The sequence below is a fragment of the Pygocentrus nattereri genome, chromosome 22, assembly GCF_015220715.1.
Source record: "Pygocentrus nattereri isolate fPygNat1 chromosome 22, fPygNat1.pri, whole genome shotgun sequence".
NCBI classification, from domain to species: domain Eukaryota; kingdom Metazoa; phylum Chordata; class Actinopteri; order Characiformes; family Serrasalmidae; genus Pygocentrus; species Pygocentrus nattereri.
Window position 1 is genome coordinate 34,455,439 of NC_051232.1, and position 21,595 is coordinate 34,477,033.

The following is a 21,595-nucleotide window of genomic DNA, read 5'->3' on the forward strand; positions in this document are numbered from 1 at the left end:
TGGAAGAATCGGATCATTCTCATCTCTTCACACATCAGAGCATCTGCCCAAGAACTCTTCACAGTTTAAAGGCTAGTTCAGTTCATTTCTACTTACCTCTTAGTGCTAATTAAGCATGAGAACATCAAACAGATCAAACTAATAGACTTACAAACAGTGAAAGCTGCACTGCAGGAGGCGCAGAGTTACTCATGCCAACATGCCTGTGCGGTTCTAGATCCATCACAACTTACTGTCGTACACAAAAGTTTGAACACCCTAGTGATGACCGATCTAAAGTAAGAGCACATCCTCTACGGAGAACCACTTACATTCAGCACTTTAACTGGTCATTTTAGTTCCAAAGCTCTATTTACTTCAGCATTTTGGAAAAAAAATACACCATTAAATGCAGTGTGCCATAACTTTTGCACATTTTGTTATTCAATTTTTAAATTCAGTGATTAAGCAGTAACTGTGTGTTTAATGTCCTGAAGTGTTTTCCCTGTTATTTTCACCCAGAAAATCATGGAATTTGGCTGGGGGTGTTCAAACTTCTGCATTAGAGTGTAATCACACAGTTACTGAAGCCGACCACAATTACTTCCACTGTTAGCTTTCAAAATCAATTCAAACAGAAGCTAAATTATAGAGAAGAAGACGAACAACTCTAGCTCTAACCTTTAGAGGGCAGCAGTGAGTAATGTTTGTTTATTTGAGCTGCTGAGCTTCTAAGCACTGACAGCCAGTAAACAAGCTGGCTAATCAGCCGAGTGTTGGACTGTAACAAAAACAGGTAATCAAGGCTGCGTTCACGTTTGCCTGCTATCAGATAACGGGGAAACTCTAGGTCTACAGGAGTCAGACAGTAATCAGATAATGGGGAAACCCCAGGTCTACATGAGTCAGACAGTAATCAGATCATGGGGAAACTCCAGGTCTACAGGAGTCAGACAGTAATCAGATAACGGGGAAACTCCAGGTCTACAGGAGTCAGACAGTAATCAGATAATGGGGAAACTCCAGGTCTACACGAGTCAGACAGTAATCAGATAATGGGGAAACTCCAGGTCTATAGGAGTCAGACAGTAATCAGATAATGGGGAAACTCCAGGTCTACACGAGTCAGACAGTAATCAGATAATGGGGAAACTCCAGGTCTACAGGAGTCAGACAGTAATCAGATAATGGGGAAACTCCAGGTCTACATGAGTCAGACAGTAATCAGATAATGGGGAAACTCCAGGTCTACATGAGTCAGACAGTAATCAGATAATGGGGAAACTCCAGGTCTACAGGAGTCAGACAGTAATCAGATCATGGGGAAACTCCAGGTCTACAGGAGTCAGACAGTAATCAGATAATGGGGGAAACTCCAGGTCTACAGGAGTCAGACAGTAATCAGATAATGGGGAAACTCCAGGTCTACAGGAGTCAGGCAGTAATCAGATAATGGGGAAACTCCAGGTCTACAGGAGTCAGACAGTAATCAGATAATGGGGAAACTCCAGGTCTACAGGAGTCAGACAGTAATCAGATCATGGGGAAACTCCAGGTCTACAGGAGTCAGACAGTAATCAGATCATGGGGAAACTCCAGGTCTACAGGAGTCAGACAGTAATCAGATCATGGGGAAACTCCAGGTCTACAGGAGTCAGACAGTAATCAGATCATGGGGAAACTCCAGGTCTACAGGAGTCAGACAGTAATCAGATCATGGGGAAACTCCAGGTCTACAGGAGTCAGACAGTAATCAGATCATGGGGAAACTCCAGGTCTACAGGAGTCAGACAGTAATCAGATCATGGGGAAACTCCAGGTCTACAGGAGTCAGACAGTAATCAGATAATGAGGAAACTCCAGGTCTACAGGACTCAGACAGTAATCAGATAATGGGGAAACTCCAGGTCTACAGGACTCAGACAGTAATCAGGTAACGGGGAAACTCCAGGTCTACAGGACTCAGACAGTAATCAGATAATGAGGAAACTCCAGGTCTACAGGACTCAGACAGTAATCAGGTAATGAGGAAACTCCAGGTCTACAGGACTCAGACAGTAATCAGGTAACGGGGAAACTCCAGGTCTACAGGAGTCAGACAGTAATCAGATAACGGGGAAACTCCAGGTCTACAGGAGTCAGACAGTAATCAGATAACGGGGAAACTCCAGGTCTACACGAGTCAGACAGTAATCAGATAACGGGGAAACTCCAGGTCTACACGAGTCAGACAGTAATCAGATAACGGGGAAACTCCAGGTCTACACGAGTCAGACAGTAATCAGATAACGGGGAAACTCCAGGTCTACAGGAGTCAGACAGTAATCAGATAACGGGGAAACTCCAGGTCTACAGGAGTCAGACAGTAATCAGATAATGGAGAAACTCCAGGTCTACAGGAGTCAGACAGTAATCAGATAACGGGGAAACTCCAGGTCTACACGAGTCAGACAGTAATCAGATAACGGGGAAACTCCAGGTCTACAGGAGTCAGACAGTAATCAGATAACGGGGAAACTCCAGGTCTACAGGAGTAAGACAGTAATCAGATAATGGGGAAACTCCAGGTCTACAGGAGTCAGACAGTAATCAGATAATGGGGAAACTCCAGGTCTACACGAGTCAGACAGTAATCAGATAACGGGGAAACTCCAGGTCTACACGAGTCAGACAGTAATCAGATAACGGGGAAACTCCAGGTCTACACGAGTCAGACAGTAATCAGATAACGGGGAAACTCCAGGTCTACACGAGTCAGACAGTAATCAGATAACGGGGAAACTCCAGGTCTACAGGAGTCAGACAGTAATCAGATAACGGGGAAACTCCAGGTCTACAGGAGTCAGACAGTAATCAGATCATGGGGAAACTCCAGGTCTACAGGACTCAGACAGTAATCAGATCATGGGGAAACTCCAGGTCTACAGGACTCAGACAGTAATCAGATAACGGGGAAACTTCAGGTCTACAGGAGTCAGACAGTAATCAGATAAGGGGGAAACTCCAGGTCTACAGGAGTCAGACAGTAATCAGATAACGGGGAAACTCCAGGTCTACAGGAGTCAGACAGTAATCAGATAACGGGGAAACTCCAGGTCTACAGGAGTCAGACTGTAAAGAGATTTCAGCTCTACAACCAGCCAATAAACTCAGAGAAGACCACGTGATGTAAACGTAACACTCATGAACAACATCGCGCCGCTTCACACGAAAATATGAACATACATCATCTAGAAGATGAAGAACATGTAAATCCTTCATTTGGTTGAGCATGTATTTGGTTTCAGTGTCGCTCCAAAAGTGTTCCGGTACCGCGGCTTGTTTTGGCGTAGACTGAGAAATGTGAAAGAAATCAGAGTACGAGTAAAATCCAGACCTTTGTCTGATTTCTAGACCTTTGTCTGATCTAAGAAATCAGAGTGTGTTTAGAAATCTGTCTGGATCTAAAAGTGCACGCTCAGCATAATGAACAGTGGAATTGCTGGTAAACTGTCGGAAGGAAAGATTAAACAAGTTTCAGCTGAATAAAGAAATGTTAGTGCTCTGATTATGTTATCACATCATCTCCAATCTGATAGATTAATATTTCAACGGTTACGTTTCCCGGATCATTCAGAACTCATACGCTAAACAAGTGAAGCCAATCATCTGCCAGAACTAAAGCTGCATCCTCAGGTTTCGGCTGCTTGCCACTGCGCAGAGGGACGCTGGCAGTTCAGCAGCAGCATTTCAAAATATCAGGTTCAGTATGTTCAGCGTGTCACCAACAAACAGGGACTCAGTAGAAATGACCACAGATTTAATGATAATTCTGTATTTTTAATTTTATCGTGATCCTGTGGTTTCTTGGTGTAACGCTGCACATAATAAAGCCGGCGCCAAAAAGCAGCGGCGTGTTCCCTTTCCCAGTCAAGCAGGGAGGACCTGGCTACCTGTGCTCATTGGGGACGGCGCAGAGAGCTTTGGTGGTGCTGTTTTCCCCAGGGGGGGCCTGGGGGGCAGGGCGGGGGCCTGGGGGGCATAGCTGGGTACGCAGGTCACACGGGAGACTCCGAGAGCTGTGGCAGAAAGATAGACCGAGAGGCTCCAGCGTGTTCTTTGGACATGAGAATATGAGAGCATCTGTGGGAGCGTGAGGCAGGGATGGAGTGTGTGGAGCAGAGGAGTCAGGGTGGGATATGATCACATGACTCACAGGCCAGGACTTTACAAAATACACAGCGCCTTGCAAAACTACTCACACCCCCTGAAAGCTCGCTCGACATTCTCTGGACCACAAACGGCAGACTGGCTGTTCTAATGCGCGCTGTACCGGGAACCCACAATCATTTTCAAAGCAAAAATAAGCCCAAAATCTGAAATATTCTGCTTCAGCTTAAAGCCCAACTTTGAATATCACCAAACACAGCAGGCTCCTACACTGGGTGTGTCTTAGCACCGCAAACTCGCATCCGTACACAGGGTCTCTGCGCGAGCTCACTCCTTAGTCTTATTCCAATACTCTATATAAGCATATTTACATACCTGATCACAGCATTATTAAGGTCCGTGTAGCTTAACAGTGAAGCTACTTCTCCTCAGCCGATTATTCTGGCTCCGATTTCACAAGCGCTGAAATTCTAACCATAACAGATCAGCGTGAGACACTAACGCTGCAGAATTGGCCTCGGCGAAGGAGGGTCAATTATGTCCAATGAAGAGGCGACGAGTGCAGACGGCAAACCCCTCTCAGCGTTCTCCCTGATTTAGCGCACCTGACTCACTCGAGTGGACGGGTTACAGCAGCATAAACGGCCATTTATTTTAAAAACGACCACGGAGACGAGAATAAACCCATTCCCGGGAATACGCTGACCTCTGGGAGGAAACGCAGGTCTTTAATGTCTTTTTAAACTTGGGTTTCCAAAAATGATTGAAGGAAATGTATATCAGCAAATTCATTAGCGTACACAAAGGAATATCGCTGCTGTTGGAACAAAGGCTCATAACGATTTTCAGGTTGTTCTTCACAGTCTGTATAAATTTCATGAAGGACGGATCAAAATAAACCACCTAATATGACTTGATAAAAATTCTGCTTACATTAAAAGTAGAGTATGTTTTTTTCCTTCTCCTGTAAAGTTGCCATTTTGGAGATACGAGGTTTTGATCTGACAACAGCGACATTCTTTAATCTTATTATAGTTTATTTCCGCAAACCATTTATTTATTACTGGTGAAAAAAAAATCTCAAAACAGCAGCTAAAAACTATTTGCAACTACTTTCTGCACCTAAAACACATCCCAAACACCTCTAACCAGAACCCTAACCCTAATCCTCCTTCAGAAACTTCCTTAAAGGAAACATTTTATCCAAATTCTTCTGTAACTCAGTGTTTATGGTGTGATCAGAGGTTCAGAGGTTTTGGTGTGAAACGGTCCAGATGTCTTTACAGTGGTGGTGATGGGAACCAGGCGTCGCCATGACTACAACACAGATATAGACACTTTATTTACCAGCCAGAACCTCCAGAGAACCTACACGAGTCTTCTGAGCTTATATGGACTGCTGATGATGAGGAACAGAGCTTAAAACACCCACACAAACAGTATTTCATGCCATTTTCTTAAACACTGATCACTTTCAAGGGGGTTGAATACTTTTGTAAGGCACTGCATGTGTCATCACCGCGCTCACACGGTCCACTACCAGCTAAATAAACTGATTTACATCAGATCTATTCAGAGGAAAGGGACCCCGTGAAGACGCATCACATCCTGACACACACTAATCAGCCACTGAGGTCATCTCTTCCGTGTGTGTGGGTGTCTCTGACCTACCTGGTGCCCTCTGCATTGGGGATGAAGAGGGACGGGTTTGGAGGGTCGCTGTGGCAGCGAGGGACTTTAACAGGTCGAGGGCTGTTTCGAGGAGCTGCAAGTAAAAGAGAAGAGCTTTATCTTCTGAAAGACCAACTCGGCTCTCATCTATAAGACCGACGTTCACATTAAGCCGATTTTTACCCCGAGTTTAGCCCCGATTCTGAGGCTGAGTCTGAGCTGGTCGGCTCTAGTCTGCAGATTTTTGGGTCAGTCGGAGTCGATAGAGAATCAAGTCGTGTGTGAGGGGCACAGACTCAGATTTACTGTGTTTCAGAGCAGTCCGAGTTTATCAGACGTCTGATTTTTTAACCCCACTCTGACTGTAATCTAGTGTAAAATGATCAGCGACTCGATCTGAACAGATTCCTGCAACAGCCACTGAAACCTGAGAGCGCGAAAGGAGAAAATACAGCAAGTAAACAAAGACAAACGGAGTCTCACGAGCGGAGCGGAGCTTCTTAATGAGCCGAGTTTAAAGCACAAGAGTTCATGTAGATTTAAAACTCTAAAAATAGCAACTGATCACATTTCAAAATCACTAATCCTCACTTAACCATGTTTACGTGCTGCTTCTTTACTGATTCAGCGCAGACGGCAGAGAAACTAGCAGCAGCCCGATTGTTCAGTGTGGATCCTCTGCAGAAACCAGTCTGACAGCGTAACCCAGTCTTTATCTGTCAGACTTTAAAAGGCGTGTAGTGAACCCGAGGCTTTAGGGACGTGCACTCGCACTCATGTTCACACTCAACTACACACCTGCACTGGATTTTGGCTGAAACGGGTGCAGAGCTGTGGGTTCAGCCGTGGTTCAGAACCCAGAGGAACACATTTCAGAACCATGTTCATTTTTATTAAGACAAAATCTGCTTTTTTATGTCTATAACAGCTTCAGAGGAGCTAAAGTGGTGGAGAACCCAAATAGTGATTTCAGCATTAGAACGCTGGTTACGTGGGTGCTGGAGAACCCGAGCACATCCTGAATGCTCATTAAGTCCTACAGTGTTGACGACGTGTTTAAATGAGGACAGAGCTGACCGACTCACCGAGATACAGACCACTCACAGGACTGTGTGGCTTCCCGATCACATGACCAATACATTCATTCATCAGGGCCTGAAGACTCTGTGTGTGAGAGAGAGAGAGAGACAGAGAGAGAGAGAGAGACAGAGAGAGAGAGAGAGAGACACAGACAGAGAGAGACAGAGAGAGAGAGAGAATGGGAGAGAGAGAGAGAGAGAGAGAGAGAGAGAGAGAGAGAGAGAGAGAGAGAGAGAGAGAGACAGAGAGAGACAGAGAGAGAGAGAGAATGGGAGACAGAGAGAGAGAGAGAGAGAGACAGAGAGAGACAGAGAGAGAGAGAGACAGAGAGAGAGAGAGAGACAGAGAGAGACAGAGAGAGAGAGAGACAGAGAGAGAGAGAGAGACAGAGAGAGAGAGAATGGGAGAGAGAGAGAGAGAGAGAGAGAGAGAGAGAGAGAGAGAGAGAGAGACAGAGAGAGAGAGAATGGGAGAGAGAGAGAGAGAGAGAGAGACAGAGAGAGAGAATGGGAGAGAGAGAGAGAGATAGAGAGAGATGGAGAGACAGAGAGAGAGACAGAGAGAGAGAGACAGAGAGAGAGAGAGAGAGAGAGATAGAGAGAGATGGAGAGACAGAGAGAGAGACAGAGAGAGAGAGACAGAGAGAGAGAGAGAGAGAGACAGAGAGAGAGAGAGAGAGAGAGAGAGAGAGACAGACAGAGAGAGACAGAGAGAGAGAGAGAGAGAGAGAGAGAGAGAGAGAGGGAGAGAGAGAGAGAGAGAGAGAGAGAGAGAGAGAGAGAGAGAGAGAGAGAGGGAGAGACAGAGAGAGAGAGAGAGATTCAAGAACCTTTTCACTCACTCAGTCTTCAACCTGAACTGCGAGCCGTTAAGCAGAGAAACGTAAATGAAGACTCTTTACCAGGAAATCATCTTCAGGCAGAGCAGAGATGAACACGGGCTCGATGGCCTGGAGGAAGTCAAAGCCTTGTGTAGCCCACCTGCCACAGCACACAACAGGGGAAAAACATCCATTGATTTATTTGCCTTTTTTTTGTTTTGAGCCTTAAAAACTAGCAGAGCTTTAAAATCCGTCCTGAATGATCCAGGCAGTCAGCGCAGCTCTTAAAACGAGTGATCCGATCTCTCGGTTTAGGTTTTGTTAGGATGCTGCTGCATTTTGTACAAGCTGCAGAGGATGCGTTGTTTTCCAGTAAGTCCAGTAAGAAGATCATTACAGTGATTCACCCTGCTTGTAACAATGCATCAATATGTTCCTCTGCACCACTCAGAGAGAGAAAAGGCTGGATTTTAGTGATGAAAAGCTGCTTTAGTCACTGTGTTTACATGCAGATCAATCAGAGCTCAGAGTCTGAGATCACAGCCAGTTTTCTCCTGCAGGTTATGAAGCTAAAGAACCAAGTTTCTCATAAAGCATCTCAGAGTTTCTGTACCAACGATCAGTATTTCAGTTTTCTCGTGATTTAATTGTAGAACATTTTATGAGAAACACTTGACATACAGCTGGTCAGTCTGTCTACAGAGTCTTGATCTTCAGAAGGACTGGAAATACGTAACTAGGCATCGTCAGCAGAGCTATGAACGTTTATATTTTGTTCTCTAATGACATCACCTAGAGGAAGCATGCACAAAGAGAAAAGCAAAGACCCTAAAACTGAACCTTGAGAGACTCCACAAGAAATGCCACATCTTTTTGCTCGGCTTTTTTCTCTCTTGAACACGTTTTGCATGGATATGTATATATACACACACACACACACACACACACACACACACACACACACACACACCACAGTGCAGTTTATGCGTTCATTTCACTGCTCCAGAACATCTACAGTGAAGACACTAACCTGGGTCGGGTTCCTCTGCCACTCTCACACTTCGTGAGCACGTAGTTCATCCACTTGCGGGCGAAGGCGATGTAGCGCTCGCCAATCCGCTGTCTGAACTCTCCTGACATCAGCCTCACCACCTCTTTATGGTACTGCAGGATGAAAGAAAAGGGCAAAAGACACGAAACCTTCTGGGTCACGGCACCAGCCACTCTGAGACTTCAGAAGCAAAGCATTTATTATCCACATACTGACAACAAACAAACAAACAAACAAACAAACAATCTATGACAGCAGAAACGACAGACAGCTGTATGCAAATGTTTGAACACAGGTCAAATGACAGAACTTGATAGGTCAGTTTTTGTTTTTCCCCAATATGTACAACTTTTGAAACAGTAGTAATTCATTAAAATGTGCAGAATCGATTTGAAATTCAAAACACAAACTGCAAACATCAACATCTAAACAAGAGAAAACATCTTAAACCCAGCCATCGCACAGTTCTAATGACGCCGCTGTTAGAATGTTATAAGATGGTTAACCTGTTTTTATACTTCATAACTTTTCTATTTTGCAGTGGGTTATTAGACCAAAACTTTTGCACACAACTGTCAAAATTAAAGAACATTCTCTACATTCACTGATGTCCAGTCACTGGTCACTGGACGTTACAGAACTGACCTCAAAGGCGAAGTTGTAGCCCTGGACCATGGTCTCTCTGTAGTACTGCTGCAGGGTGGCCGACTCCGACTCCTCCACCTCCGCCTCGAACTCGCTCGTGAACATGTACTCCACCTGATCGATGGCACTGTTGATCTTGTTGCACAGCTCCAGAGCCTCGTTCTGTCAGAGAGAGAGAGGAACCGTGGAGAGAGTGGCAGAACGCTGGAATCAAACCTGCTCTGTGGTGTTTGGAACCGAGAAGCGGTTAGGCTAAGCTAACAATAGCTTCGTTAGCAGGCCGAATGTGCACAGCGCAGACTCGGTTCTAGCTCTAAGTCTAAAGTCTTAAGTCTAAAATCTTTTCTTATTTCCAGATGAGAAAATGGTTTTACAGAAACACCCTAACTGGACTAAACCTCCTAAATCCTGTCCTAACTTCAGGATGAACCCCAGCAGGGTCCTGACTCCTGTTTAAGGCCCGTTTCTCTGGTTCTGAGGCGGCTGAGTCAGGCGGCGTAGTTCACTACCAGCATAATGAGCTCCATTTATTCCTACTGTAAAACGCGGCTTTCACTGGGAGATGTTTTTCTCTTCTAACTCTGCGTTTAAACATCTCAGACGCTGCCGACTCGAACTCCACCGCCCCTCTGACCACCTTCCTGTGTTAATGTAGAGGATGGAGTATTACAGTGATGGAGGTGAATAATGAGGAGGCGGAGCTGAACGGGTGTCTGTTTATTAGGAGGAGGAACGTTAGCGCACTCGGCTAAAGCGTTTGGGAAATGGAGACTGAAACTGGGGAGCGGCGACGCTCTGGTAAACAGCAGGGGGCGACTCTGATAAACAGCAGGGGGCGCTCTGATAAACAGCAGGGGGCGCTCTGATAAACAGCAGGGGGAGACTCTGATAAACAGCAGGGGGAGACTCTGATAAACAGCAGGGGGCGACTCTGATAAACAGCAGGGGGAGCTCTGATAAACAGCAGGGGGCGACTCTGATAAACAGCAGGGGGTGCTCTGATAAACAGCAGGGGGCGCTCTGATAAACAGCAGGGGGCGACTCTGATAAACAGCAGGGGGCGCTCTGATAAACAGCAGGGGGCGCTCTGATAAACAGCAGGGGGAGACTCTGATAAACAGCAGGGGGCGCTCTGATAAACAGCAGGGGGCGACTCTGATAAACAGCAGGGGGTGCTCTGATAAACAGCAGGGGGCGCTCTGATAAACAGCAGGGAGCGACTCTGATAAACAGCAGGGGGCGCTCTGATAAACAGCAGGGGGCGCTCTGATAAACAGCAGGGGGAGACTGATAAACAGCAGGGGGCGCTCTGAGAAACAGCAGGGGAAGCTCTGATAAACAGCAGGGGGAGCTCTGATAAACAGCAGGGGGAGCTCTGATAAACAGCAGGGGGAGCTCTGATAAACAGCAGGGGGAGCTCTGATAAACAGCAGGGGGAGCTCTGATAAACAGCAGGGGGCGACTCTGATAAACAGCAGGGGGCGCTCTGATAAACAGCAGGGGGAGCTCTGATAAACAGCAGGGGGAGCTCTGATAAACAGCAGGGGGAGCTCTGATAAACAGCAGGGGGAGCTCTGATAAACAGCAGGGGGAGCTCTGATAAACAGCAGGGGGAGCTCTGATAAACAGCAGGGGGAGCTCTGATAAACAGCAGGGGGCGACTCTGATAAACAGCAGGGGGAGCTCTGATAAACAGCAGGGGGAGCTCTGATAAACAGCAGGGGGAGCTCTGATAAACAGCAGGGGGAGCTCTGATAAACAGCAGGGGGCGACTCTGATAAACAGCAGGGGGAGCTCTGGTAAACAGCAGGGGGAGCTCTGATAAACAGCAGGGGGAGACTCTGATAAACAGCAGGGGGAGCTCTGATAAACAGCAGGGGGAGACTCTGATAAACAGCAGGGGGCGACTCTGATAAACAGCAGGGGGAGCTCTGATAAACAGCAGGGGGCGACTCTGATAAACAGCAGGGGAAGCTCTGATAAACAGCAGGGGGAGCTCTGATAAACAGCAGGGGGAGCTCTGATAAACAGCAGGGGGAGCTCTGATAAACAGCAGGGGGAGCTCTGATAAACAGCAGGGGGAGCTCTGGTAAACAGCAGGGGGCGACTCTGATAAACAGCAGGGGGAGACTGATAAACAGCAGGGGGCGACTCTGATAAACAGCAGGGGAAGCTCTGATAAACAGCAGGGGGAGCTCTGATAAACAGCAGGGGGCGACTCTGATAAACAGCAGGGGGAGACTCTGATAAACAGCAGGGGGAGCTCTGATAAACAGCAGGGGGAGCTCTGATAAACAGCAGGGGGCGACTCTGATAAACAGCAGGGGGAGCTCTGATAAACAGCAGGGGGCGCTGCCACAATATTCTTAACTCTCAGTTCATCACGCTTTAGTTTTATTCGACCTTTTTCTACCCCAGTAACGGGAGCTTGTTTACGTTTTAGCTATGCGCACAGGATCGGTTGCGAGGTAACAGACAATAGTCCAGTGTCGACTCGAGTAAGATTTCCTAAGATGCTGCAAGATCAGATTCTTACATCATGGTAAAATTCGCTTCTGTAATATAAATTTATGAAAAAATCTTATTTTGACCTGTCAGACTAAAGATAGGAAGTTTCTGCATTACGGCCCCAGGAGCACAGGAGTTCACAGAGCCCTGACTTACCTCGACATCACCAAATGCTCGAGTTAACTTCAGCCTTGGCTTAAGGCAGCAGTGACTTCACCTTAAACCAAACCTCGTCAAATTGCGGATCCTCTGGGCCGAAGTGCTGCAGAGACCAGCGGTTACTCTCATCTAAGGAGGCCTTGCCAATCAGCTGATGAGCTGAATCAGGTGTGATTAATGAGGCAGTGAGCTGAAGTCTGCAGAGTTTGGCCTGCAAGGACTGGAGCCTGTCATCCGCGCCTTAAACGCATAATGTGATGCAGAGCATGTTACCTTTAGCTGCTCGAGCGCCTGGGCAATGAGGGGCTGGCTGGAGGTCTGTTCACACCGCAGGGTCAGCAGGTCCTCCATGGACTGCTGGAAGGCTTTCCGCTGGGCCACCAGGTGAGCCGACTGCATCACAATCAACAGCAGGTTCTCTACCTAAAGCACATCACAGAGACACAGCACAAGAACCCAGTTAACAGGAATGACACAAACCTGAGCCAAAAATTTAAATAAAATAGAATTACTGTCTGTGTTTACACCCGATGACTGGGATGGGCTCCAGCTCCCCCCACGACCCAGAAGGAGAAGCAGCTTAGAAGACGTGTGTGTTTGGTTAATAATAGCTTTACATTACACATTAACAATGAATAAAATCATAGCGACTGTCGCTATGACGATGGAGGTTTTACAGCCACTCTGAGAACCGCAGTATCAATTAATTCGCTAACTTCACCTTCATCGCCCGTAAGGTGTCCACCGTCTCCATCTGCGGCACCAGCTTGAGCACAGTTCCGTCCCACTGGGCCCAGCCGGCCTCTGCAGGCGCGTCCCCGGCTCCGTGCTTGCTCATGAGAAGATAGGCCTCGTCCTCAGGCATCTCATCCGGCTCTTTGGAGCACTCCTTCCCTGCCGCTGCATTCAGGAGCTGCAGGATAGTGGAGCGCTGCTCCATCAGACTGCAAGGGACGAACACCTGGAGCTCCTCCAAGCCTGGGATTTGGACCTGCAGGAAGAGACAGGACGTATAAACGTGCATGGACGATAGGCCTGGGCGGTGTAGTCAGATATCCATGACGGACAAGCAACTCAATGGCAATGTGTAAAAGGAGATAATCACTGTGTTGGGAAAATAAAGAGAATCAGAGACTAATTTATTACATTTACTCCCCTTAATTCATCTGAATGGAGCCGTAAATAAATGTCAACATGCTTTGGAGCTTCGGCTCATCTCAAAGTGAGCAGTTAAATGAACCTGGAGAGAAAGGTCCTCTTCTCCTCGTCTACAGCTGACAGAAAAACGGTAATGAATAATATTAAATAAAATGTGCACATTATGTTTTAATCTCTCTTAGCTTTAAAACGCTGAGTAATAATGAGGCCTTTAAAGCTGCGGAGAGTTAAACTGCCCGCTGTGTCTGATTTACTGAGTAGTGCTGATTTCTGAAACAGGCTGTGGTGATGGTTTTAGCGGGGAAAGTGTGCGGGCATGGCTTTGGAGGGTCTGGTAAGGATCTGCTCAGGAACCCACGTGTTTGCAGTAATGTTTATTATAAGGACAGGAGAAGTAAAAGATGTTGGGCTACTCAGCACCACATTTAATATGTGAGTTTTATTGAAGTTTTACATTAAAATTAATATTAAAAAATCAGTGGTGGACAGTAAGTAAATGTAATTCGTTACTGTACTTAAGTAGTTTTTTTCTGTATCTGTACTTTACTTAAGTATTTCCATTTCAGAGTCTAATATCCGACTTTTTCCTCCTACATTTTGAGAAATCTGTCGTTCCTTTTGGTTTCTGTGTGTATAAAAACGTAACATGTCAAAACGAAAGAAGCGCAAAGCCAGAGCACCAATCAGGGCCCAGCGGTCACTTTGTTTAGAGCTGGTTTTGACCTGTTGGTCATACCGACCCAGTGCAGCACGCGGTTCAACGTCAGCGCAGCAGCGTAAAACTTTGGGAGAGTCTGTTCAACATAAATGATGAACTAACCTAACTTTGTGTAAATAGAGCTCAATATAGAAATATGTCCACATATGCAGTCGAGACTGACGCGGCTTTTTTCTGAATTTCTACAAACACCATTTCATTTTATAGTAAATGAGTTTGGGCTGGTTTATGTTTATGAACAGACGCCTACAGATCAACATAGTAAAGGAGCTCATCTGTGATCCTGAGTTTAAAGCCAGTTTTTATTCAACTTAAACTTGGAACTAAGTTGTAAATAAATCTGAAACTGAAACTTTGCTTGTGTGTAAAAAGTGATTTCAGAGCCACTCGGTTCTCCCTGATGGAAACTGTTTACCTTCAGTGTTTTGTGCTTCTGATCATTTTAATAGACGTCAGCGTCACTAATTAATGACCTTCTATTAAAAGACTGGTTTACCAAGAGAGACGCTGGAGGACTTTCACCTGAAATGAGTTCATGAAGCCAGTCTGGTTATAAAAATGATAACAGGACATCAGAGCCAGAATTCCTCTTTTAGTACCTTTACTTTATACTTAAGTACATTTGAAGGGAAATACTTTAGTACTTTTACTCAAGTGGAGGTCTAAAGGGAGGAACTTCTACTTTTACTGGAGGAATATTTTACCTTAGGGGTCTCGACTTTAACTCAAGTACATGATTTGTGTTCTTCGTCCAGCTCTGTAAAAAATATATTAATTCCAATAGAATAAAGTAGATCAAAGCTGCTGCAGACTACATGCAATTTCCTCTATAATTGTACATTTTTAACCAGCAAATGGTGCTGATTATTTGTCATCAACCCACGTCTGACATACACCCAAGCAGAGCCGTGACTCACCCAGGCCTTAAACTGAAGTTAAAAGCTTAAAATGACAAAGCGGACATCGTTAGTGATGACATCAAACCCGTAATGTATCAACACCAGAAATCAAAGCGCTGTAACAGCATCACCGCAGAAACGCACAATACCTTTACACAGTTCCTCTCTTTCAGGGCTTGGAGGATGCAAGGCACTCCACTGGCCAGGCTGAAGTCAGCGGCGATCTCGAGATCCTGCAGGAGAGAAGATCCACAGTCACCCACGGTCAGAAGAAGCCAGGACACGGCGACGCATTGAACGCAGAACGCCAGACAGTAAACACAGCACACAGAAAACCTGCACAGGTTTTCTTTAAAGATTTTTTAAAGATATATACACACAAAACGCATGTATTGTTAAACATCTACACGGCACATGAGTTTAATCATATATAAAAAATAAAATGCGTCAGAACGTTTGCACAGATTTAATTAATTAATGAAATAATTAATTTCTCATTTGGTATTTTTTCTCCTAATCCGTTACACTCAATAAACAATCCGTGTTTCTGTAGAGGACAATAAACAAAACGTCTCTGTAGAGGACAATAAACAAAACGTCTCTGTAGAGGACAATAAACAAAACGTCTCTGTAGAGGACAATAAACAAAACGTCTCTGTAGAGGACAATAAACAAAACGTCTCTGTAGAGGACAATAAACAAAACGTCTCTGTAGAGGACAATAAACAAAACGTCTCTGTAGAGGACAATAAACAAAACGTCTCTGTAGAGGACGTGTAACGGTCACTTAGAAAATCAAACCTGTAATCTGAACAGGGGTGCACAAACTTTTGCATGCGACTGTATGCTGTTGCTGTCACGATGAATGGACCAATGTAAACGGTCCAGACTGACTTGGAATTAAAAAATTCCCCATTAACCTCCATTTAAAGTTCAGGATGTTTCTCCCAGTTTTGGAGATACGAGGTTTAGTTCTGACCTGGACGATGTAGGAACGTCACGGCACAGTGACCAGGCGTCACCCAACACTCTGTTCTTCACATCAGTTTAATATCCGATGCTGATTTTAATCCGTGTTTATCTGCTGATGCGGAGAAGCTTCCGACATGTTAACTGAGCTGCAGGTGTTTCAGTGCCAGTTCACTGTAACACAGCAGGTTGTGTGTAGATCAGTTCAGCCACAGTGACGGCAACGATCTCAGCCTGCAACACCAACAGCGGCGTTTACATCTACAGCCCTCAACCACAGTAAACCCACAGCGCAGGGGACGCCGACATCAAACCCTTCATGAACTCCGTTTATAGTCCGTGGGCCGTGAGCTGGAAGTGTCACCGTTTGTGACGAATGGACACTAAGAGAAATAATGAAATACAGGAGGAGTTCTCGCAGTCCTGGTTCTCTTACCTTGCGCAGCATCTTAGCGAAGCCCAGCGCTTTAGACGCCCGTTCCCGGGCTTCATGGAACAGTTCTTTAAGGAAGCGACTCGCCTCGATCACCCACCGCCTGCGTGGACGTAAGACCTCTCGTCAGCGTGTTCAGTGCTCAGCAGTGAATCTCAGCTTGCATGAATCTAAACAGCACTTAAAAGCTTCCTGCAACTCATTTGAAACAGTTGCAAGCGCCTCAACTTTGTCAGCACAGTTTCGCGAAACAGTCAAAATGCCGATAACGTAGAAAAAAGAACAGCAGTGATGATAAAGATGCTGCAAACATGTGACTTACAGATGACTTCAAATACTGTATCAGAAATAAAGACGTACACGTCTGATTACCCCACTAATCAGAAGCAGCGGCCCGTTGTTGATGTTCCGGCATGTAATGCTATAATTTCCCTGGCATGTAATTTTATCTTTGTGTATTTCTCCAGCTGTCACCGTCGTTCTTCACTATATCTATAAATCTGTACTTTAGGGCTCTTTACTACACATCTGGCCACTGTGGACAAACCCTCATCTGCACTTTTGTCCTTTTCCATCTTTTGACGGAATTTGAAAAAAGCCAGTTGCCCTGTATGTTCATGTTACGTTTATGTATGTTTACTTGGAAAAAGTCCTTTCTTCATTAACTTCCATGAAAAGTCAACATTTCTCCTTCTCCTGTAAGCTGAGCTTTCTGGAGATGTGAGGTTTTGTTCCGATTTGCATACCCGGTCTGTCGTTTGTGCGTCAAGCCTTTTCTAATGAATGTCTAAGCAGCCGTCGTTCATCACTGACCGTCTCTCTCCTCTTCGGTCATAAATCTCACCACTGCACCCCAAACGAATCTGAGCTCTGGGTAAAATTAGGGTCATCATGAGAGGCGGCAACGAATCCAGCTACACAGATCAAGACAACAGCTGAGCTTTACGTAGCTGGTTTCAGAGCCGAGCACGAGGCCCAATAACTCATCTTCGTTTCGTTTTCTCGTCCACCGATTCGGTGAAATCAGACGTTTTAAAGAACGTCATTGTGATGCGTTCCATGTCGTTGAGTTACCTGCGGCTGAGTTTTAAGTGAGTTGCAGGGCACTTTACAACCTCAGTTTCACCGTGTAAAACCAGTCTGATGATATTGTGAGCAGAACGTATGATGTTACTCAGCGTTCTGTGTTCTGACGGTACCTGATCTCATCCGAGGCAGTGCTACAGTCGGCACCCTCCAAGAACTCATCACAGCTCTTCCACAGGCCCACGTCCAGGAAGTCTCCCGTGGACCTCAGCAGCATGCCAGCAATGTCGCTACAGCAAGGGAGAAAAAAACGGCTCAAAAAGTCCCAAACACGGAAATTGACTGTGCGCTCAGAGCCGGGCCTTAAGCCCGTTTCTCCACTGGCACATAATCGGCTGATGGCATGCATGACAGAACATGCATCAGGATCGTTTAGCAGGATGGAGGAACGCGTCTGCTCAGACAGGCGGCGTATAAAGACAACCGAGCTTGTACCTTCTGACTGCTGCTTTAGCACCTTTAGAGGGCAGCAGTGGGCAATGTTTGTTTATTTGAGCTTTGAATATCAACAACAAGGAAGCAAAATAGCCAATCTGGCAACTCTACGCTTGTGCTTTAATGGGTGCCTACAATGAAGAAAAGAAGCCAATTAACCTGTCAATCACAATTTAAATATCATTCATCAGCTAAAGTTTTCTGATCGCAACAAGCTTTTCAGAGCCAAAGACTCATTAACTGCATGTCTCATTACAAAGAGATTGTCCTTGAAATTAGTCCTGATTAAATAAAATATTCAATAAACTTCACGTTTTGTTGAATAGCATTTTTAAATGTGGCACTACTGGGTCTTTTTTGTCTGTTCCAGAAATAATTGCGGCATGTTGTGGAAAGGTATCGTCCAGCTGTAATGCAGGGGGGGCCGAATTAAGTGGGGGGAGGCTAAACATTTTATTATTAATAATAGTATTACTTAATAATAGCATTTTTCCCAGGCAATGGTGTACAATACCAATCAAAACTCAAAAGATGTTTTTCAAGCAGGCAAAATTCATTGTTTGACCAAAGATTCTGAAATTTTGTCTTTTAAACAGTATAATACACACACACACGCACACACACACACACACGCACACACACACTCACTATATTATATATATGCTGAATTGTGATCATTATGAACATGAATTAACAGAATAAAATTAAAGGGCAATATTAATTTCAGGACAACTTTGAAAGGAATGGCTGAAGACTCACCAAAAAAGCTTCCCAGACTGGGCTTCTCCTCCGCGGATGTATGGAGTGATGACCTTGGTGAAGTTCCACTCCTCCTCCAGCAGGTTCTTCAGGCTGTGGGATGCCTGCGGCAGCTGCTGCAACATCTCAATCCAGCTGCGCATGTAGCCAAAGTACACCTGCATTCAATGATACAAGAGCAGCTTTACTGACATTAAACACATTTAGCTTCTAGAATTCTATCCAAAATCACGCAAAGGCCTTTTTCATCTTCACAACAACAAATGAGCTGAATGAGCTCACTAACGAGCTCAAGCCAGCAGCAGAGGCGCCCGGGCAGCTGAAATAACATCCTGGGGAGGACTTTTCACCGCTGGTCCTGAGGAGCTGCTCTCAGCTAGGGATGTGAGATCACATGCAAGACAACATCGTCCATTTGAGCCCTTTAGCTATCACCGATTAATGGAGCTACAGTTGGGTGCAGGTGGCAGCTGTGGAGGAACTTTCTCCAATAATCCGTTTCAGTACGGCGGGTTGTGAGGTAACACCACACCACCCGCTGTGCCTGCCAAAAGCAGAGGAAATGAACAAGCCTGGTCCAAAACACTGTTCTTTTTCAGAAGTTAGCTTTGTTTTTAGTATGGTTCGGTAGGTCTTGCTATGGTTCAGTAGGTCTTGGCATGGTTTGGAAGTTTTGGTATGGTTGGTTTGACAGGTCTTGGTATGGCTTGGAAGGTTCTGGTATGGTTTGGTAGTTTCTGGTATGGTTGGTTTGACAGGTCTTGGTATGGTTGGTTTGACAGGTCTTGGTGTGGTTGGTTTGACAGGTCTTGGTGTGGTTGGTTTGACAGGTCTTGGTATGGTTGGTTAGACAGGTCTTGGTATGGTTGGTTAGACAGGTCTTGGTATGGTTGGTTAGACAGGTCTTGGTATGGTTGGTTTGACAGGTCTTGGTATGGTTGGTTTGACAGGTCTTGGTATGGTTGGTTAGACAGGTCTTGGTATGGTTGGTTAGACAGGTCTTGGTATGGTTGGTTAGACAGGTCTTGGTATGGTTGGTTAGACAGGTCTTGGTATGGTTGGTTTGGTAGGTCTTGGTATGGTTGGTTAGACAGGTCTTGGTATGGTTGGTTTGACAGGTCTTGGTATGGTTGGTTTGACAGGTCTTGGTATGGTTGGTTAGACAGGTCTTGGTATGGTTGGTTAGACAGGTCTTGGTATGGTTGGTTAGACAGGTCTTGGTATGGTTGGTTTGACAGGTCTTGGTATGGTTGGTTAGACAGGTCTTGGTATGGTTGGTTAGACAGGTCTTGGTATGGTTGGTTAGACAGGTCTTGGTGTGGTTGGTTTGACAGGTCTTGGTATGGTTGGTTAGACAGGTCTTGGTATGGTTGGTTAGACAGGTCTTGGTATGGTTGGTTAGACAGGTCTTGGTGTGGTTGGTTTGACAGGTCTTGGTATGGTTGGTTAGACAGGTCTTGGTATGGTTGGTTAGACAGGTCTTGGTATGGTTGGTTTGACAGGTCTTGGTATGGTTTGGTAGTTTTTGGTGTGGTTTGACAGGTCTTGGTGTGGTTGGTTTGACAGGTCTTGGTATGGTTGGTTAGACAGGTCTTGGTGTGGTTGGTTTGACAGGTCTTGGTATGGTTGGTTAGACAGGTCTTGGTATGGTTGGTTAGACAGGTCTTGGTGTGGTTGGTTTGACAGGTCTTGGTGTGGTTGGTTTGACAGGTCTTGGTGTGGTTGGTTAGACAGGTCTTGGTATGGTTGGTTAGACAGGTCTTGGTATGGTTGGTTAGACAGGTCTTGGTATGGTTGGTTAGACAGGTCTTGGTGTGGTTGGTTTGACAGGTCTTGGTATGGTTGGTTAGACAGGTCTTGGTATGGTTGGTTAGACAGGTCTTGGTATGGTTGGTTAGACAGGTCTTGGTATGGTTGGTTTGACAGGTCTTGGTATGGTTGGTTTGACAGGTCTTGGTATGGTTGGTTAGACAGGTCTTGGTATGGTTGGTTAGACAGGTCTTGGTATGGTTGGTTAGACAGGTCTTGGTATGGTTTGGTAAGACAGGTCTTGGTATGGTTTGGTAAGACTAAGTAAAACAGAGAATGCTGAGATCCTCTGCCTGTCTGTCACGCTCCCTGGCTTCTCGCATGGGCAGTAAAACTAAAACATTTCATGAAATAGCAAACAAATGACTAAAGAGCACATTGAGCAGATTTCCCAGAGAACAGACTGCACACACTGCCCTATTAGGACATCTGTGGGGAGCAAACTGACTGAAAACAGTGAGATCAGTTCAAACTCCGTCAGCGACACACACGGCCTGACTTTCACCGATGGCTCAGACGAGTCTGCAGCACTGAGCCGCTGCCTATACCTGGAATGAATGTTGACTAAAAAATAGTGGAAAATCTGAAATAAAAAGTTTTCTTTGGGGAATTTTTGCCTCACAACCCGCTGCATGTACCCCCCCCCGAACAGATTAAAATAGCAGTGAGAAAACTGTTTAAAAGGCTTATGTGCAAATCTTTGCATAACATTTGGTCTTTGCTGTCAAGGCCACTTAAAGGGGAATTCCACCAATTTTTCAAATTTTCTGCATAATTTAATCATTGCAATGTAAAAAGAGCAGTTCAGAGAAACTAACCGAGTCAGAGCTGCTCCCAGTGGTGGTGATGGGAACCAGACGTCCCTCTAAAAGCTCCTACAGAAAGTTCCTACATGAACTGGTTCTGAATTCACTGCCTGATGACTGAGACGCTGTTTTATGAGAGTTTAGAGAACTTCAACTCCATTCATGGTGGAGGGAGACATGCAGGGCGCTGTGCGGCAAATTAGTCCCCAAAGAAAACTCATTATTCCAGATTTTCCACTGTTTTCCATCATCAACATTCCATATAAGCTCAGAAGACTCGTGTAGGTTCTCTGGTGGTTCTGGACGGTAAATAAAGTGTAGTTCTAGTTCTGTTCTCCTTCTATACACAATCAGTGGGAACAGCGCTAACACTGTTTCTGTGAGCAGTGCTATCACTGAAGGTATCTGAGCACCTTTTCCTGGATTGAGCTCCATCACCTAAAACTGAACAAACAAGGTAC

General features: G+C 45.5%; 1 protein-coding gene across 4 annotated transcripts in view; it reads right to left on the minus strand.

The window, feature by feature from the left end:
- Window positions 1-21,595, minus strand: part of map3k4 (mitogen-activated protein kinase kinase kinase 4) — a 65,032-nt gene that overhangs the window by 11,721 nt on the left and 31,716 nt on the right. For 3 of the 4 annotated variants that reach the window (XM_037533033.1, XM_037533031.1, XM_037533034.1), the window contains exons 6-17: window positions 18,520-18,677; window positions 17,439-17,555; window positions 16,243-16,342; window positions 14,987-15,070; window positions 12,784-13,053; window positions 12,336-12,485; window positions 9,396-9,557; window positions 8,730-8,863; window positions 7,781-7,859; window positions 6,885-6,963; window positions 5,800-5,893; window positions 3,912-4,037 (exon numbers count right to left, since the gene is read on the minus strand). In XM_037533033.1, the coding sequence (XP_037388930.1) occupies window positions 3,912-4,037; window positions 5,800-5,893; window positions 6,885-6,963; window positions 7,781-7,859; window positions 8,730-8,863; window positions 9,396-9,557; window positions 12,336-12,485; window positions 12,784-13,053; window positions 14,987-15,070; window positions 16,243-16,342; window positions 17,439-17,555; window positions 18,520-18,677 (1,553 nt within the window). The remainder of the gene's footprint in view (window positions 1-3,911; window positions 4,038-5,799; window positions 5,894-6,884; window positions 6,964-7,780; window positions 7,860-8,729; window positions 8,864-9,395; window positions 9,558-12,335; window positions 12,486-12,783; window positions 13,054-14,986; window positions 15,071-16,242; window positions 16,343-17,438; window positions 17,556-18,519; window positions 18,678-21,595) is intronic. The other variant, XM_037533032.1, reaches the window with a different exon arrangement.